This window comes from Tenebrio molitor, chromosome 8 (genome assembly GCF_963966145.1).
Source record: "Tenebrio molitor chromosome 8, icTenMoli1.1, whole genome shotgun sequence".
In the NCBI taxonomy this organism is placed as follows: Eukaryota; Metazoa; Arthropoda; class Insecta; order Coleoptera; family Tenebrionidae; genus Tenebrio; species Tenebrio molitor.
The window spans coordinates 16,946,240-16,960,722 of NC_091053.1; the positions used below are offsets into that span (position 1 = coordinate 16,946,240).

General features: G+C 36.8%; 1 protein-coding gene across 2 annotated transcripts; it reads left to right on the top strand.

Annotated features, from left to right (window-relative positions):
• The first annotated feature begins 327 nt into the window (after positions 1 to 327).
• Positions 328 to 14,483, top strand: Drip (aquaporin homolog protein drip). 2 transcript variants are annotated; one of them, XM_069055678.1, is made up of 6 exons: positions 328 to 477; positions 5,363 to 5,550; positions 13,382 to 13,525; positions 13,825 to 14,034; positions 14,089 to 14,169; positions 14,224 to 14,483. In XM_069055678.1, the coding sequence occupies exons 1-6, from the start codon at positions 474 to 476 to the stop codon at positions 14,323 to 14,325; spliced, it is 729 nt and encodes a 242-aa protein (XP_068911779.1). In that variant the 5' UTR covers positions 328 to 473; the 3' UTR covers positions 14,326 to 14,483. The 2 variants fall into 2 exon arrangements, with proteins under 2 accessions (XP_068911779.1, XP_068911778.1); XM_069055677.1 differs by lacking the exon at positions 328 to 477 and adding an exon at positions 3,046 to 3,292.

Genomic DNA, 14,483 nt, shown 5'->3' on the forward strand with positions numbered 1-14,483 from the left:
CTATTAATTTATTTCTTGTTTGGAAAATGTTAAGGGAGTGATTTGTGGCCGAACGTATTTGACGCTTTTACGTCGTTTGCTTTGTGGAATACGAAGAGGAACAGTTCTGGCAGGATGTAATTAGCAATATTTTTTACACTTTGATACAACATCCTGGATAATGAGAGCCAGTCGAGCGAAAAATACAGATGACTGTATATCCTGCGGCACAACAAAAAAAATTGATCTCCAGCTTCCAATTTCTTCTTTGTTGACACAATGTCCTGGAAGAGTTATGGAGGACTTCTTATCATTCCAAATATGTACATATGTACACGCAACAGGGAAGCAAATACGGCTAAAACAATAAGAGCCGGTGTTGGAAGAGTGTTATCAGTTGAGTGATTTTTTCACAAAATAGACAAGTCCTTTTGCGAGGTTGTGAGTTAGAAGCGCGACTTCTAGTGCAACGTGTCTGTTTGGTTGAAGTGGTGATGGGTGAGTTCTTTGTCGCTTGCGACGCTAATAATAATTGGTGGTTGGCGATAAACCACAATGCAGCAACGATTTAGCGTTATATAATATCCGCCCATAGAGTCATAATTGCCGGTCTATTAATAAATAAATTGTTGTGAGCGAATCCTTTAGGGGAATATTTAAATGGAGGAATTCTATGGTCCGAGAATGATGCGGTGATTAAGGATATTTCTGATTCTTCATTACTACCTTATGCAACGATTTGCGTCATGGATTTTTGATAACGAACCAAAAGGAATTAATAAAAAATGAAATGACGGTAATTCCGGCATTCTCAGACTCTAACAAACAATCATCATCATGATTCAAAGTCGAGACTCCAGCTTTGATTTGTTTTTGATTTGTGCCTCGAGTAATTGCGATTAATTAAGTCGTGATTAATTCATTCACATGTCTGCATGTACACGTTGTTCGGTTGTTTTTGCACATTTTGATCATGTAATGATTGCTAAAACTAGTCCCGATTTGCTCTTTGGAACGGTCCTGTTTTTACTTCAACATGTCTCAGATCTGTGTCCAACTGTCGACAAAACCAAGCATATTCGATAATTTATGAAATCAGGACCGATAGATTTTTTTGTAATTTTGTAGGTCTAAAGCGGAAGACTTTCTTATTCATTGGACCTCTTCAATAATCAAGAATTTCTTTCTGAAGTTGAAGCAGCTGCCACCAATATGCACTCTGACATCTGAAACAAATCCAAGTCCAAATTCCTTATACATATCATACATTTTTAGTCTTGCTTTAATTGATCTATGGCAATGCTCAAAAACCATTTCGAGGAGCTTTTAAATCACAAATAGTTCCGAGAAATTCACGATATGATCTTGGAGACGTTTTAGATATGGAATCAAATCAACATTGTAGTTTTATGAAATCGTTTGTTGACCCGAATCGCAGAGGTGAATTTCGCTTAACGCCAAAGATAAAACTATTTTGTAGTTTCAAAGAAGATATGCAGAGCAGATAGAAATTTATTTGGGCCGGGGTAGTGAAAACCCCATCGAAATACGTTTACCAGTTGTTTATGTATAAGTGCTCAAGAGAAATATACACAGATATAAATTTTTCCTTTTACAACACTCGTACGTTAAGATGTGCATTTATTGCTAGAATTTGGACTTGAGTAGATTTTTTTTTTGTGCATTGAGAGGGTACTGGTCAATGTTTCATGTGTTTTCAGAACTCTGTATTCTCCTTTTGCGTCAGCGTCATTCCACATCAAATTAATTTAAGCATGATGTCATGGGTCTGGTCCATTTTTGGAGCATCAGATAGAGCTTATCATAAGATACTGAAAATGATTTTTCTATGTTTTTGATCACCGGCCGCTAATACATACTGATAAAGGCATCAAACGTATTAGAAATACTAATGCACACTTCACATTCTTTCCAGCTGAACAATCTTCTATCGAAGCTCATTCTACGTGCTAAAGATGAAACAAATTGCTTCAAACTTGGAAATGCCCAGAAATGGTTTTGCGAGTACTCGCATTTCAAGCCTCGGTTGTCGCCTCGGCTCGCAAATCTTACTCGCATTCGTAAACGTGCCGTTTCTTGCCTAGTGATACAAATAACAATTGTTTGAACTTTTCTCTCAATTTATTTCATTAATCCTCTTGTTTCCAAAAATTTCCAAAATTGTTTTTTAAATTTTCTAGATTCCAAATCTCTCTAGCTCTTTCCGAACCAAATTTCTAAATATTTTCTACTTTTTTGGTGTTTTCTGCTCTGTTCAAATTAATCTATAAAATCATGACAGATGGGGTTCATTATTGAAATTGTATGGCCTACCATAGGGTTGTTTGTGTTTTTTTTGGCCATCAGGTTCTTGTTTTTTCAATTTTGGAAATGGTCAAAACTGCTCACAATCCACTAGCCGCTGTAGATCAAAACGCCAGTTATTACCACTAGATGAAAGAATTAGAAAAACATTTTTTTGGAAATTTCAAAAATTGTTTTTTCTTTTGGAACCTTGTACTTTTTTCAAAATACATATACCATGCTGTATATCACATATAAGCTCTGTTCATAAGCTGTAAAGTGACTCCTTACTTAGGTTAGTACATATCTGTATAAGTCAGCTGCTTTTCCCATTTTGAAAATTCACCAGTCCATTTGTTTTTTGACCAATGGTAATTTTTTAAAAATTATTTTAACAATTCATGGCGAGCTACAAATATGCCAAAAACCCCAACCCGGTCCCGCAGATTTCCCACATTGTTTTTTATTGGTTGATTTCATAAAACAGTGCTTACATTTTTTTTTCTTTTGAGATTTTTCTTGCGGAAACAACAAACTGAGAGATGTATCTAGCGTTGTGATCTTATTATATCATTAGATAAAACCGGCAAACGTTGAGCAACTGTCGAGTAAACAAATAAAGGAAAAAAATCAACAAACATAATTATTGCCGCACCTCAAATCCGTAATTTTGAGCCGAATCCGAAGGAACTGCGCCGAAAAAACCTCACCAATCGACGCCTCCAAATCCCTCTCCAAATTTTCTTCCGCTGCTGCAAGTGCAGCAAATCCGTATTGTTTCAAGTTCGGCTCGTTTTATATAACTGTTTGAGCTGAGTCGCCTCGATTCATTCAGTTCCACTCCTGACCGACATTCAAATCTCTTGACTTACGAGATTTTGTTTGATTGATACTCGACTCAGAACCTAGTTTACTTGTGTGTTGTCGATCGGTTACACATACTGCGGACAGTTCTCGGTGTTCTCCTTACGATCGAGTCGTGGCGAAATGGCCAACAAGGACGCTAAAGGTGAGCAAAATGTTTTTCGCACATCCCCAAATCTATTTGTCTACTTTCCCAAAAAACTGGATCCCCACCCAACAATTCCCAAATTGATGTTCTCGTTCCCAAAAATTCTAGACCCTGGAAGACTCAAATTCCAAGTTTGGTGTGTTGTTGGTTTCTTCTTTCAAAGCTTCCCCATGAAGACCTCCGGTTTCGAAAATTCTACACCTTTTTGGACACCTCTAAAAAAATTCATATTGATCCGAATATCAACGTTTTCGATACGTTATCATAAGCATTCCATTATTTTCGAAATGACAGTACTTGTACTCGCCGAAAACATGTGTTACGATTATGTATTACGTGGACAAGGTATCTCAACAATTTTTGATAAAACAATCAAACGTACTAGAAATGCTTGTACACTTGACATTTTTTCTCAGATACGCAATTACTCCAAATTTGATTTAAATTACTCCGAAAGCTCGACGTACAGAATGACACAAAATCTATTTTGTTCGTTGTGAAAGCACCAAAGAACCAAAATAGTGTGGTACAAAATTCGAAATTTGTATTGTGAGTGTGGATTTGTCCCCAAAAACACTTTTTCCTTGAGCTTGTCTTCAATTTATTTCGTTAATCCTATTGTTTGGAAAAAATGCCACTATATGCACATACCGCGCTAATCTGCAGCGATCAGAGATAATCCCATAATAACTGTGACATTGACTAGGTGATAATACGTTTTTATTGTCGCTACCGTATACGGCTCGCTTATTTACTTACAATAATTTTATCCTACATAGATAATCCGATTGGAGTAGTTTTTCAAGTGCAAACACGAAAAAAAAAACAATACAAGTGAAATGAGAAATGGGAATGAGAGCGTGAATCAGTTTCAAAATAGATAACCATGGAGGATCTCGAGTTTAAACTTTCATTGCCAACGAATCGATTGTGGACGCTTTTACTATGATTCTGCAAAATATTCATTTTTTCCTTATTAATTAATGAAATAATGCACGTACGAAACGGTTTGTTCGAGAAAGGTTTTCATTATCCTTTGAATACTTCCACACTTTCTAAGAGAAATTACGTTAGACAAGATCTGTACAGTGCTAGACACAAAAATAAATTAGTTGCTGTTGTATCGATTGTCTAAAATATGACAAGTTATTTTGCAAGTTGCGTCACGTGACTGTACGTTGATGCTATAAGAATTGGCAGTGTCAAACGGTTCACATTGAACTGAATTGGATTTTGATTTTTAACACTGATTAGACTGATTTCACATCGAAATCTACCGCTCGTTTCGAAATTAAAAGTCACCAGACGCACCAACACAACAACACAAAATTATTGTTGCGAAATTCACACTCAAATTAGTCGTTTCATTTATTTAATTGTTTTTATGCATTTATTTTATGGCTCCGTTGATATTTCGGTGTTTTCGCGTGGTTCTGAAGTAATAAAAACAAAAGTGTTTTATTGTACCGCATATTACCGCTTTGTAAATTGCATCTAGAAAAAATCACAGACAATTAGTCTTACTTTTACAATAGCTTTTCTTCTACGCTCTTTTGTGATTTGCTAGCGTGACCATCTTACTGTTGACGTTCTATAGGGACTTTCGGGTGTCAGTTGGCAATTGTATTCATAGTCTTCATATCTAGTTCGTTACCAAATCACTCAACTATATCCATATCTATAATTATACCATGTACTGTTTTCTCAATTTCGTTGTAGGTCGTAAAATTTTATTGCATATTATGAGCGATTAACGGGCACAATGGTTAGGTTTGAAAAGGCGCGTGGCATTTGCCGTACAATGCAAATCTGCAACCGTGCTTAAAATACTACCTACTAGTGGTAAACTAGGATAAAATTTTACGACCTACAACCAAATTGAGATAAAACACTACATATCTACACATCGTGCGATCATATAAATTTCAGATCAAGAGTGCTTTGAACTGTCGTTCATTCCAGAGCACTCTTGGTATGCTTCGTTGAAGATCCCCAATGACAGCTAAAGTAACTAGAAACTGCCAACCTCATCAAAAGAAAAGTTCCTAACAAGTCTTCTTGTTTCAGGTGCCGGGAGCATTTTGGGCCTTTCGGAGATAACAGAAAACAAAGCAATATGGCGCATGCTGGTGGCGGAATTCGTGGGCACGTTCCTCCTGGTGGTGATCGGCTGCGGCTCCATCATCTTCTCCGAAACGGACTTCATCGTCCGCGTGGCACTCACATTCGGTCTGACGGTAGCCACGCTAGCCCAGGTTCGTGATTTGACATAACTTTTACCAATAAACCTGTCATGTTCCATTACTGGACCATTAGTTCAGGCGACGAAACGTCGATAAGCTAATTGGCGTCCAGATGGCAGCGATGGGAAATGATCGCGTCGAGTACCACCCGGACGCTTCTTTTCCAACGCGTTCTAAATTGCGTTGTTTTTTATTGCGACAAATTACAGTTAAGAATGAATAAAAGTTTATAAAAGCAATCTGGAACAGTACCAGAGTTGCGAAATCGAATCGGACCAACCTGAGCGATTGTGCGGACCGCTTTTCTAAGGAGCGGACAAGCGAAAAATACGCGGCAAAAATGACACTTCTACAATCTTGAGTGTTTGCTCGAAATGTGGCGTCAAAAGTGTTGGGTCGGTACACAATTGTAAATTATAGTGCAGTGACTGGGTTGATAAACTGAACGAGTGAATTTTCTGGCCTCGATTCCACGAGCGACTTATAGTCGGTTTGTTTTACTTTGTGATGTGGTGCGGCGTTGCCGCACCGACCTGTCACTTGTCAAAACTAAAAAATCTGAAGGAATGACAACTACAATCTAGTCGGACAGATATTTAGCATCAGTAACAGGTGCGATGGAAGTCACAAGAAGAATGTTTATCCTTGATCATTGCCAGCGCATCTCTTTCGTTACTGATCTTTGCAATAGTGCATTTCCACTCTTCAGACTTATTTTTAGACTTGCACCGCTAAATGTACATAATTTAATTTTCCAAATTCTACGAATCGGTTCAAATCAAATTACTTTTTTACTGCACAATAAATTTTCCAATTGGATTATAATCCTAAGGTGCGTTGATTTGGTGTGACTCATTGCCTCGATAATTTTTTAACTAACAATAAACTTATTATTATATTGGAAGATGGTAATTTATGGGTCTATTCAAATGTCAGGTCAGTTTAGATCAAGGTCGTCTGAAAAAAGTCTTAGTTTTGCAAAGACGCAATAGAAATTCTAGTTTAGTGGTTCACTTCTGCGTAATGTTAACTGACAATGGTCGTCGTCTACCTCGTAATGAATATTATAATGTTTGGGTAAGTTGTTGGTTCGCAGAGTTGTACAATGGAGATGAAGTCATCACTTGTGATCTCAGCTCGTTTTACAAACGACTGCGAATTAAATTTATGTCTGGTGGACGCGCAGGGTAACAATTAGGACCCCCTCTATTCGGCGCGGCAATAATTCAGATCGGTTTCATATGTGAACTTATTATTTATTACTGGAAAATAAATATGTTGGAAAAATAATAATTCTGACATTTACCGTATTTAATAATGAGGTCGTTGTTGCACGCTTTTACAAATGTTATTACAGTAATGTGGACTGTAGGTAGCGGTTATCTATTATTTCTATTTGGGTTAGATGAAACAAGAAAAAATCTTTGGAATTTTTTGTTACCACAACTAACAGGACAATAAAGTAAAACATGTACAGTCTTGAAAAAAATGGTTTTAATTTGTTAATCAGTCAGACAAATCTACTAATAAATCTTGAGATACAACGTGGCAACCCTGTTGAATTTGGATCTAGGGGAAAATAAAAGTGAGGTTAATTTCCTGAAACAAATTTCTTTCCTTTCACGGCACAAGCATCAGTTTGACAAAATTCGTCTTTTCAGTTGTGCCAACTTGTTACAGTTACCGCACAGGATTATAGGGATATTTATTCTTTAGCCAACATAACTCAACAGGTGTTGAATCCTTGACATGTGAACATGTGATTGTTTTACTTTTGGGAAATAATAAATGTTGAAAAAGTCAAAAAAAAAATCAATCTGATTTTCAATTTTCACAAATTTATGGTGCCAAAATTTTTTGTGTCAAAACAAAACTTTTTTCTACCCTTACGAGTACTTCTAGAGAATATTATTGATGATTTGTTCTCTTGATGTTTTGTTATCTGGAAATGACACTTGCTGCCAACACTAAAATTTAACATAATTTTGACAAATATACAGTGTTGCCAAAATTCTTCACAAAACGAATGAATATAGCTGGTCAGTTTACAAAATATTTTGCACGAGTGTATTCGTAGAAAGAACACCACAAAGCAGTTTACGAAACATTTTCTTCTATTGTCAAAATTTTTCGCGTTCTCTGGTGCTATTTCTGGCCCCGCCATTCCAAAACCTGCTCGATCTCGTTCTGATCGAGACTGAGGTGAACAATTTCGGATTCGATCTCGATAGCCACCGAGCACAAAACGACATAACACTGTGTTATTGGTGCCTGTACGTCTAGTGAGTACGATTCCGCGGCGGGTTCACTAACCGGACTCTGCCGGAGGCGAATCTCAAACCCGGACCACCTACTCTACCCGAAAAACTGTGCCACATGTCGACATAATTCACCTTGGGACCGTCCCACAATAGGGAGATCAATGAGTTATGGGCGGGCATTAGCAAACAATTAAACAATTATTTCGAAAATTGCGGCTGACACCCTGTATATGCGTGACGTCGGACGCACACCCACGTGTCGAAACCGGCGTAATTTATGGCATCCAAAATGAGGAACGGACGGTTTTCTGTAAAGCAAGTTCCAAAGTTATCGCGAATGTGGAAGTAGAAATAAATTAATCATTTGCTAATTAAGATGAATAATGGGTTTAGTACGAGGGTATTTGGGTCAACCAACAATGACAAATCGTTCCATTGTGCAACTTTATCGATGATCGCAAAGATATTCGCCACATAGTTGGTCCATTGTTAGGAAAATATCAACATATTACTTCTAATCATAATAGAAATAAGTTATGTTTAAATTAGTGACTGGATTGGGAACGTAAAATAATTCTTATAAATAGTGAGTGGTACTAACGAGTACTTGTTTTCTTTTTGTGCATCTTTTTAAGAGAAAGAATGTGGACCTGATGGCAAGAAGATATTTCCGACAAGTTTCTTCTTTGTGTCAGAAAATTTCGAACAAGAGTTTTTCAAAGGGTTGTAACAGATGAAGAAGTAGCTAAAGAATTTCTTATTCCACGAGACATGTAATGGGAAAAATAAAAATTTAAAAATAAAATGAAGATCTACTGATGAGGATAATTTGGCAAAAAAATAATACATATGAAGATTCATAAACTAGAAAACAAAAATGAAATGAAAAATAAAACCGTAAAATAAAAAAAATTAAATCTGTATTTTTTTCTGTGAAAAAATTGTGATTAAAAGAACGAAAATTGAGGGTTTACCAAAGAATCGAAATATTTTTTTTACAATTTAAATTTTGTATCGGGTGTTCATTTAACGCATTGTGAACGCACCACGGATCAGCTGTTTAAATCTAACCTCACTTTTTGCATTGTTTGTGTTTTTACTCTGCAGACTGAGGAGTGGTGCGTCCACAATCGACTCTTCAACGCCTACTTTGAGGATAAATTTACATGAACAGCCGATATTACATTAGTTTATTTTAACATGAAATAAATTTTAAAATATCAAATCAAAGATTCTTCAAAGCTGAAAGAAAAAAATAGAAGATGGAGAAATATGTTAGAAGGAAAGTTTCTTTGACAATTAACGTCGAGAAAATAAGAAAACTAACGAAAGGTTAATTGTTTAAACGGGAGAAAGTAAGGAGGAACAAATAAAAAAAATGAAAGAAAAATATATAGAATAATTGAAGATGAAAAAAAAGGAATGTACTGAATAGTGTGTAAAAAGAAATTAGAAATACATAGTTGAAAAAATTTCTAAATTGAAAGAGTGAAGATGAAGATGGAAAAAGGAATGAAGGTGAAAGAAAACAGAAGAAAATTCAAATGCTTAGAGCAATTGAATAGTAAAGAAAAAAAAAACAGAAGGTAGATCCAGTAAAGAGAATGGAATAAACACTAGTTTTACAGTTGGTTTTATTTGATGCAAAATAATTTCAAAATGAAAGGGAAATAATCCCTTTCTAGATCTGGTAAATTAGAGTGTAACAAAAGAAGAAAAAAAGAAACATCCTTGAATACATACGTAAACCCCAAGTAAAGAAAGCAACAAAACGGACAATGAACTAAGAAATAAAAATAAATTATCCAATTCTCCAATACTTGCTTTCAGCACGTTCTTTCAACTCAATCAACAAACGTTTCCATTTACTTTGTTTTCGTTACGTCCTGCAAGACGCGCACTTCTTCTAATGTTACAATTACTTTTTTGCCAATTCCCGTCCTTTAAGCCGTTAAAGAGCACGCGACACCTAACTCCACCTCACACTACCATTTCTCGTACCCGTGCAACAGTTGCGCAACTCCCCGGTGTTAGATTTACATTTTATTTAGTGTGAGTGGTCGAGGTGCGCCGGTGCATTTTTCCCAACCAATCACACGTACATTGTTTCAGTCTTATTAATTTGACGGTAATGATGAAACAGGGACACCTGAATAGGATCGCCGGCACGATTCCTTTTCATTCCCTATCGTTCGGATGACACCGCAAATTTCCAATCATGATTTCGTTTTTTGCCATTATACTTGTTTGCTTTGATGTCACTTTAATCGATCTTTACCTTCGCAAATAAAGCGGAAAGGTCACTGGGCCACCGCTTCCAAAACGAATAATTGATCTCGACGCGATTATGCGATATCGATTTTTTTTCGTTCCGCCGTTGCATCACCCGGGGATGCAGTTTAGACGTGACACTACTGCAAACACTGATTTTGTGCCACGGGAAAAGTGAACGGAGATTTTTTTGTCATTTCTGAAGTCTTACGACTGGTCGATGCGATTCTAGAGCTCGACGCAATATACCCCACGAGATTTCAACGGGTCTCGAATCGGGCGATCTAGCTGGTCCCATCTTTGTGTCTGTTGTACTTTGTACTTTTCATTTCTGAGAAGATCGAATGACAAACGTCATCTTGGCAAAAGTGGGTTATTTTGAACTTCCAAGAAACACTCTAGAATCTACAGATCCATCATTATTGGTGACAGATAATCCAGTGGTAAGATTACAATCTGGTCTTGGAAAATCGCTACAAAACTGTTAACTTGTAATCCTGTCATGACTAATGAGAGTTGCATTTTTTGCCATTTAAGTGTTTCATTTATGGCAATAACGGCGATGGTAATTTAAGTGCGGCGCAAATCCACTATCATTTTAATTATTACTTTACGTTTGAGAATGATTGCTTTCAATTTCCACATTATAACTATCTAACGTGCAAAATCTATTAATGTGTTAAGTATCACATATGACCGAATTTATAAAGTTGAAGGCCATGAGAACTTAAATTAAATCGTGCGTGTTACCTGTCAAACGAATTGTAATTAACTTTAGGGTATAGGTAATGGTTTCATCATTAGAGCGATAGAACGGATGTGATGCAAGTGTCCCCCCATAACGTTACGAGAAGAACTTCTGATTTTCCCATCCAGCGCCGAAAAACAGACACAGCTGGAAGTCGAAAAATCGTTGCGTAAACGTTGCCAAAACTGATTGAACTAGATTTGCAGCGAGCGACGTCACTGTCTCTTGTGTTGCGGTTTCTTGGGCACTTGTCGATTTCCTCCACTTGTTCGGAAAAAAATCGACGATTAGTGTTGTCGTTTTGTAACAGGCTGCGCAATAAACGTGGGTAAAAGGATGGTCGAAAGAGTGCAGCCGCGGTGCCAGAGGCTGTTGTTTGCGGACGTTCACATTCGGACCATGCCCAAAGGCTGAATAGCGTTTCAACAACCGAATTACTGTTAGATCTGCTAATTTTGTTAAAATTAAAATGAGTACGAATTGCTGTTATCGAGCATATCTTGATCGTTGTCGTTTCCGTTATCTGTACGTGAAACCGGGAAAAACGTCATCGAGTACCTGTTCTCAATAATGTCACAATAAAAGATTAGATAGAAGCGAGGGTGTTTTATTGAAGTGATATAAACCTGAAGTGGTGAATAATAAAACTAAGTAGGTACATTCAATTTAAGAAACTCTTGAGTGGTCTATTAAGTTTTTGATAAATTTGGTCTGTGGAGATAAATCGATCTTATGCAGAAAGGGGCAAAGTGCAAAAATAATCTCCAAGAAATACTATATAAAAAAAATAAGTGGTAGTAGTAGTAGTAGGTACTCATAATCATTGCCGACCAATAAAGGGCTCTCGTTTAGATTTTCATTGACCAAGAATGAAAATAAACTAAATCTAGTTTGGTCTAGACGAAAAATGAGAAGTTATGATGGATAGAATTTTGTAAGATAATTCTTTTTATGTGTACATACAGTTGCGGACAATAAAAAACCGTATACTTTTTTTACATCGTACAATTTGGCTTTTTTTGACATTGTGATATGTCAAACGTCTAGAAATAGGTTAGGTGGTAAATGTTAGTTGATAGACGAATGACACTAATGAATGGTGACATTAGCTTACAAATTAGAGCCTCATTTAAGCAGCTAAATATTTGGCGAATTTTGAGCAAGAGTTGTACTATTTTTTATTGTCCGCAACTGTAACCTCACTTACCGCGCAACAACAAACCAATTTCTCATTCCGTGATGATTAACATACGTGATTATTAAATGTTTCATTTATCAATTAAACCATTTTAGCAAGTCACTAATAAAATTGAGACCATTTAAGTTTCATTTTGTTGCAGAAGACATAAACACAACCAATCCCAACAAAAATGATCAATACACTTTATTTTTAAACAGCCTGTAAAAATTGGTTCTTGCCCAAGGACCTTAGCCACTCAATATTTTTCAATTAATACATCCTTCTCGTCGGTACACGTTAAATACTTCGGTGCTCAAAAATCATACCATGGTATCCAGAGGTTTTACACATTGAGGTGCTAATTTCATAGCCCAGGTTGCCCAAACCTGCTATCACCCAGTTACCCAAACACCTGGTACTTCCAATTTTAAATCAACACATTAGCAAATCACTAAGAATCTTGGAGGATTAATTATAATAAAAAATATTTAGATGTAAACATAACCTCACTTACCAAACAAACGAATTTCTCATTTGATAATGATTAGAATGTTTATTTTCAATAGCGTTTCACTTATCAATTGAAACATGTTAACATATCATTAATAATCTTGTAGCAAGATTAATGTTATTAAAAATAAAATAATCTAGAAAATGAACATAACCTTACATGTCAACAACAAACTCATGAAAGAACAGATTTCTAGCCCGATCACGATCAAAATACTTCATTTTCATATAATTCTGCACTAACAACGAAAACATAGTAGATTATATTGAAGAGTGATTTTTTTTTTTTATTGCAGAAACTATAGTGTAAACATAACCTCACTATCGGACAACAAACGAATTTTTCATTCTGAAACAATTAAACAGCAAGTTTTAAAGATCCATTTGATTTTTCAAAATATAGCGTATTCGCCAGTCAATAAAAATATGATGGGAAGACTTATTGTATTTCAGAAAAAGACGAACATAACCTTACTTACAAGTGAATTTCCATTTGATAATGGGTTCAAATTTTATATTATTTATTTGCAAATCAGTAGTAATCTGGAAAGTGGAATGAATAATTTTCTGCACAGAGTAAAATTTCTGTGACACACTTACCAAACAGACAATAAATAGATAAAATACAAAACTAAGAAAAAATCAAGTTGAAACGCCAGGCGATGGGCATTCTTTCGTTTCTTATTTTCCAGTCTGACTACTAGAGAAAGTTCGGTAATTACACACATTCACTGTGAGGTGAAGCGTCATCTTGTTCTCCACGCTACTGGGAGAAACCAATTCTTTGCAAGTTCTAAACAATGTCGTCCCTCCAAGACCACTTCAACGCCTTCGCTTTTGCGTTATTTTCAAATTTTCTTTGAATTTTTCCAGACAATCGGCCACATCAGCGGTTGCCACATCAATCCCGCAGTCACCTTGAGCCTCTTCGTCACCGGTGACATAAAACTCCTCAGAGCGTTGCTCTTCGTCGTGGTCCAGCTGATCGGAGCCGTGGGTGGAGCCGGAGTGTTGAGGGTAAAAACCCAAACAATTTTTCAGACAAGAACGAAAACTGTCGCCGCTAATTAATTTAACATTGTACCCACGTAATAGTCATTGAACTTGGTGGGCAGCGGAATGGAACAGCGTTGAGGTTGTCCGATATGCGTGACTAACCTTAGCGGTCATGTGCTACACTTGCTGCATCCTATATGCACCGAGCGACCTCTGGGTCGCAGGAAGTCGGTCAACCTCACTTTAAGCTCCGTAAAAGGCTCAATCGCGTTTTTGGCTTCTTCGTCTTCTTCCTCTTCCTTCACCAGTTCGTTTTTCAGCTGATGGTTCCGGAAAGTAAAGAAGGCAACTTGGGCATCACGAACTTGGGTAACGAGTTGACGGACGTGCAAGGATTCCTGATGGAGATAATCCTGACTTTCCTGCTCCTGTTCGTCATCCACGGCGTCTGCGACCCTCGACGGAAGGACATCAAAGGGTCGGCGCCTCTCGCCATCGGTTTGGCCGTTACTGCTTGTCATCTCTGCGGGGTAAGAAACGGTACTTCGACGTACTGCCACAACGGTACTGACAATTATTTTCAGATACCGTTCTCCGGCTCCAGCATAAATCCGGCTCGCAGTTTCGGACCTGCTGTCATAATGGATTTGTGGGAGAATCACTGGGTTGGTTTCGATAAATTCTACTCGAATCACTTGACTGATTCATTTTGTTTTCAGGTCTACTGGGCGGGTCCGTTACTTGGTGGAGTATTGGCCGGATTAATTTATAAATATTTATTCAAAGCGCAAAAGTCCGACCCCGACTCTTACGATTTCTAAAGAGACGCTTAACTGTTAAATTAACAAATATTCACGACGTAGTTACTAATTTATGTATATTTTTATAAATGATTGTAAAAAGATAGCGAGCTTAGTTGTTAATCTAGTTTAATTGTTAACTCTAAATTGTTTTCATTAAAAAAGATTTCAATCGAAAA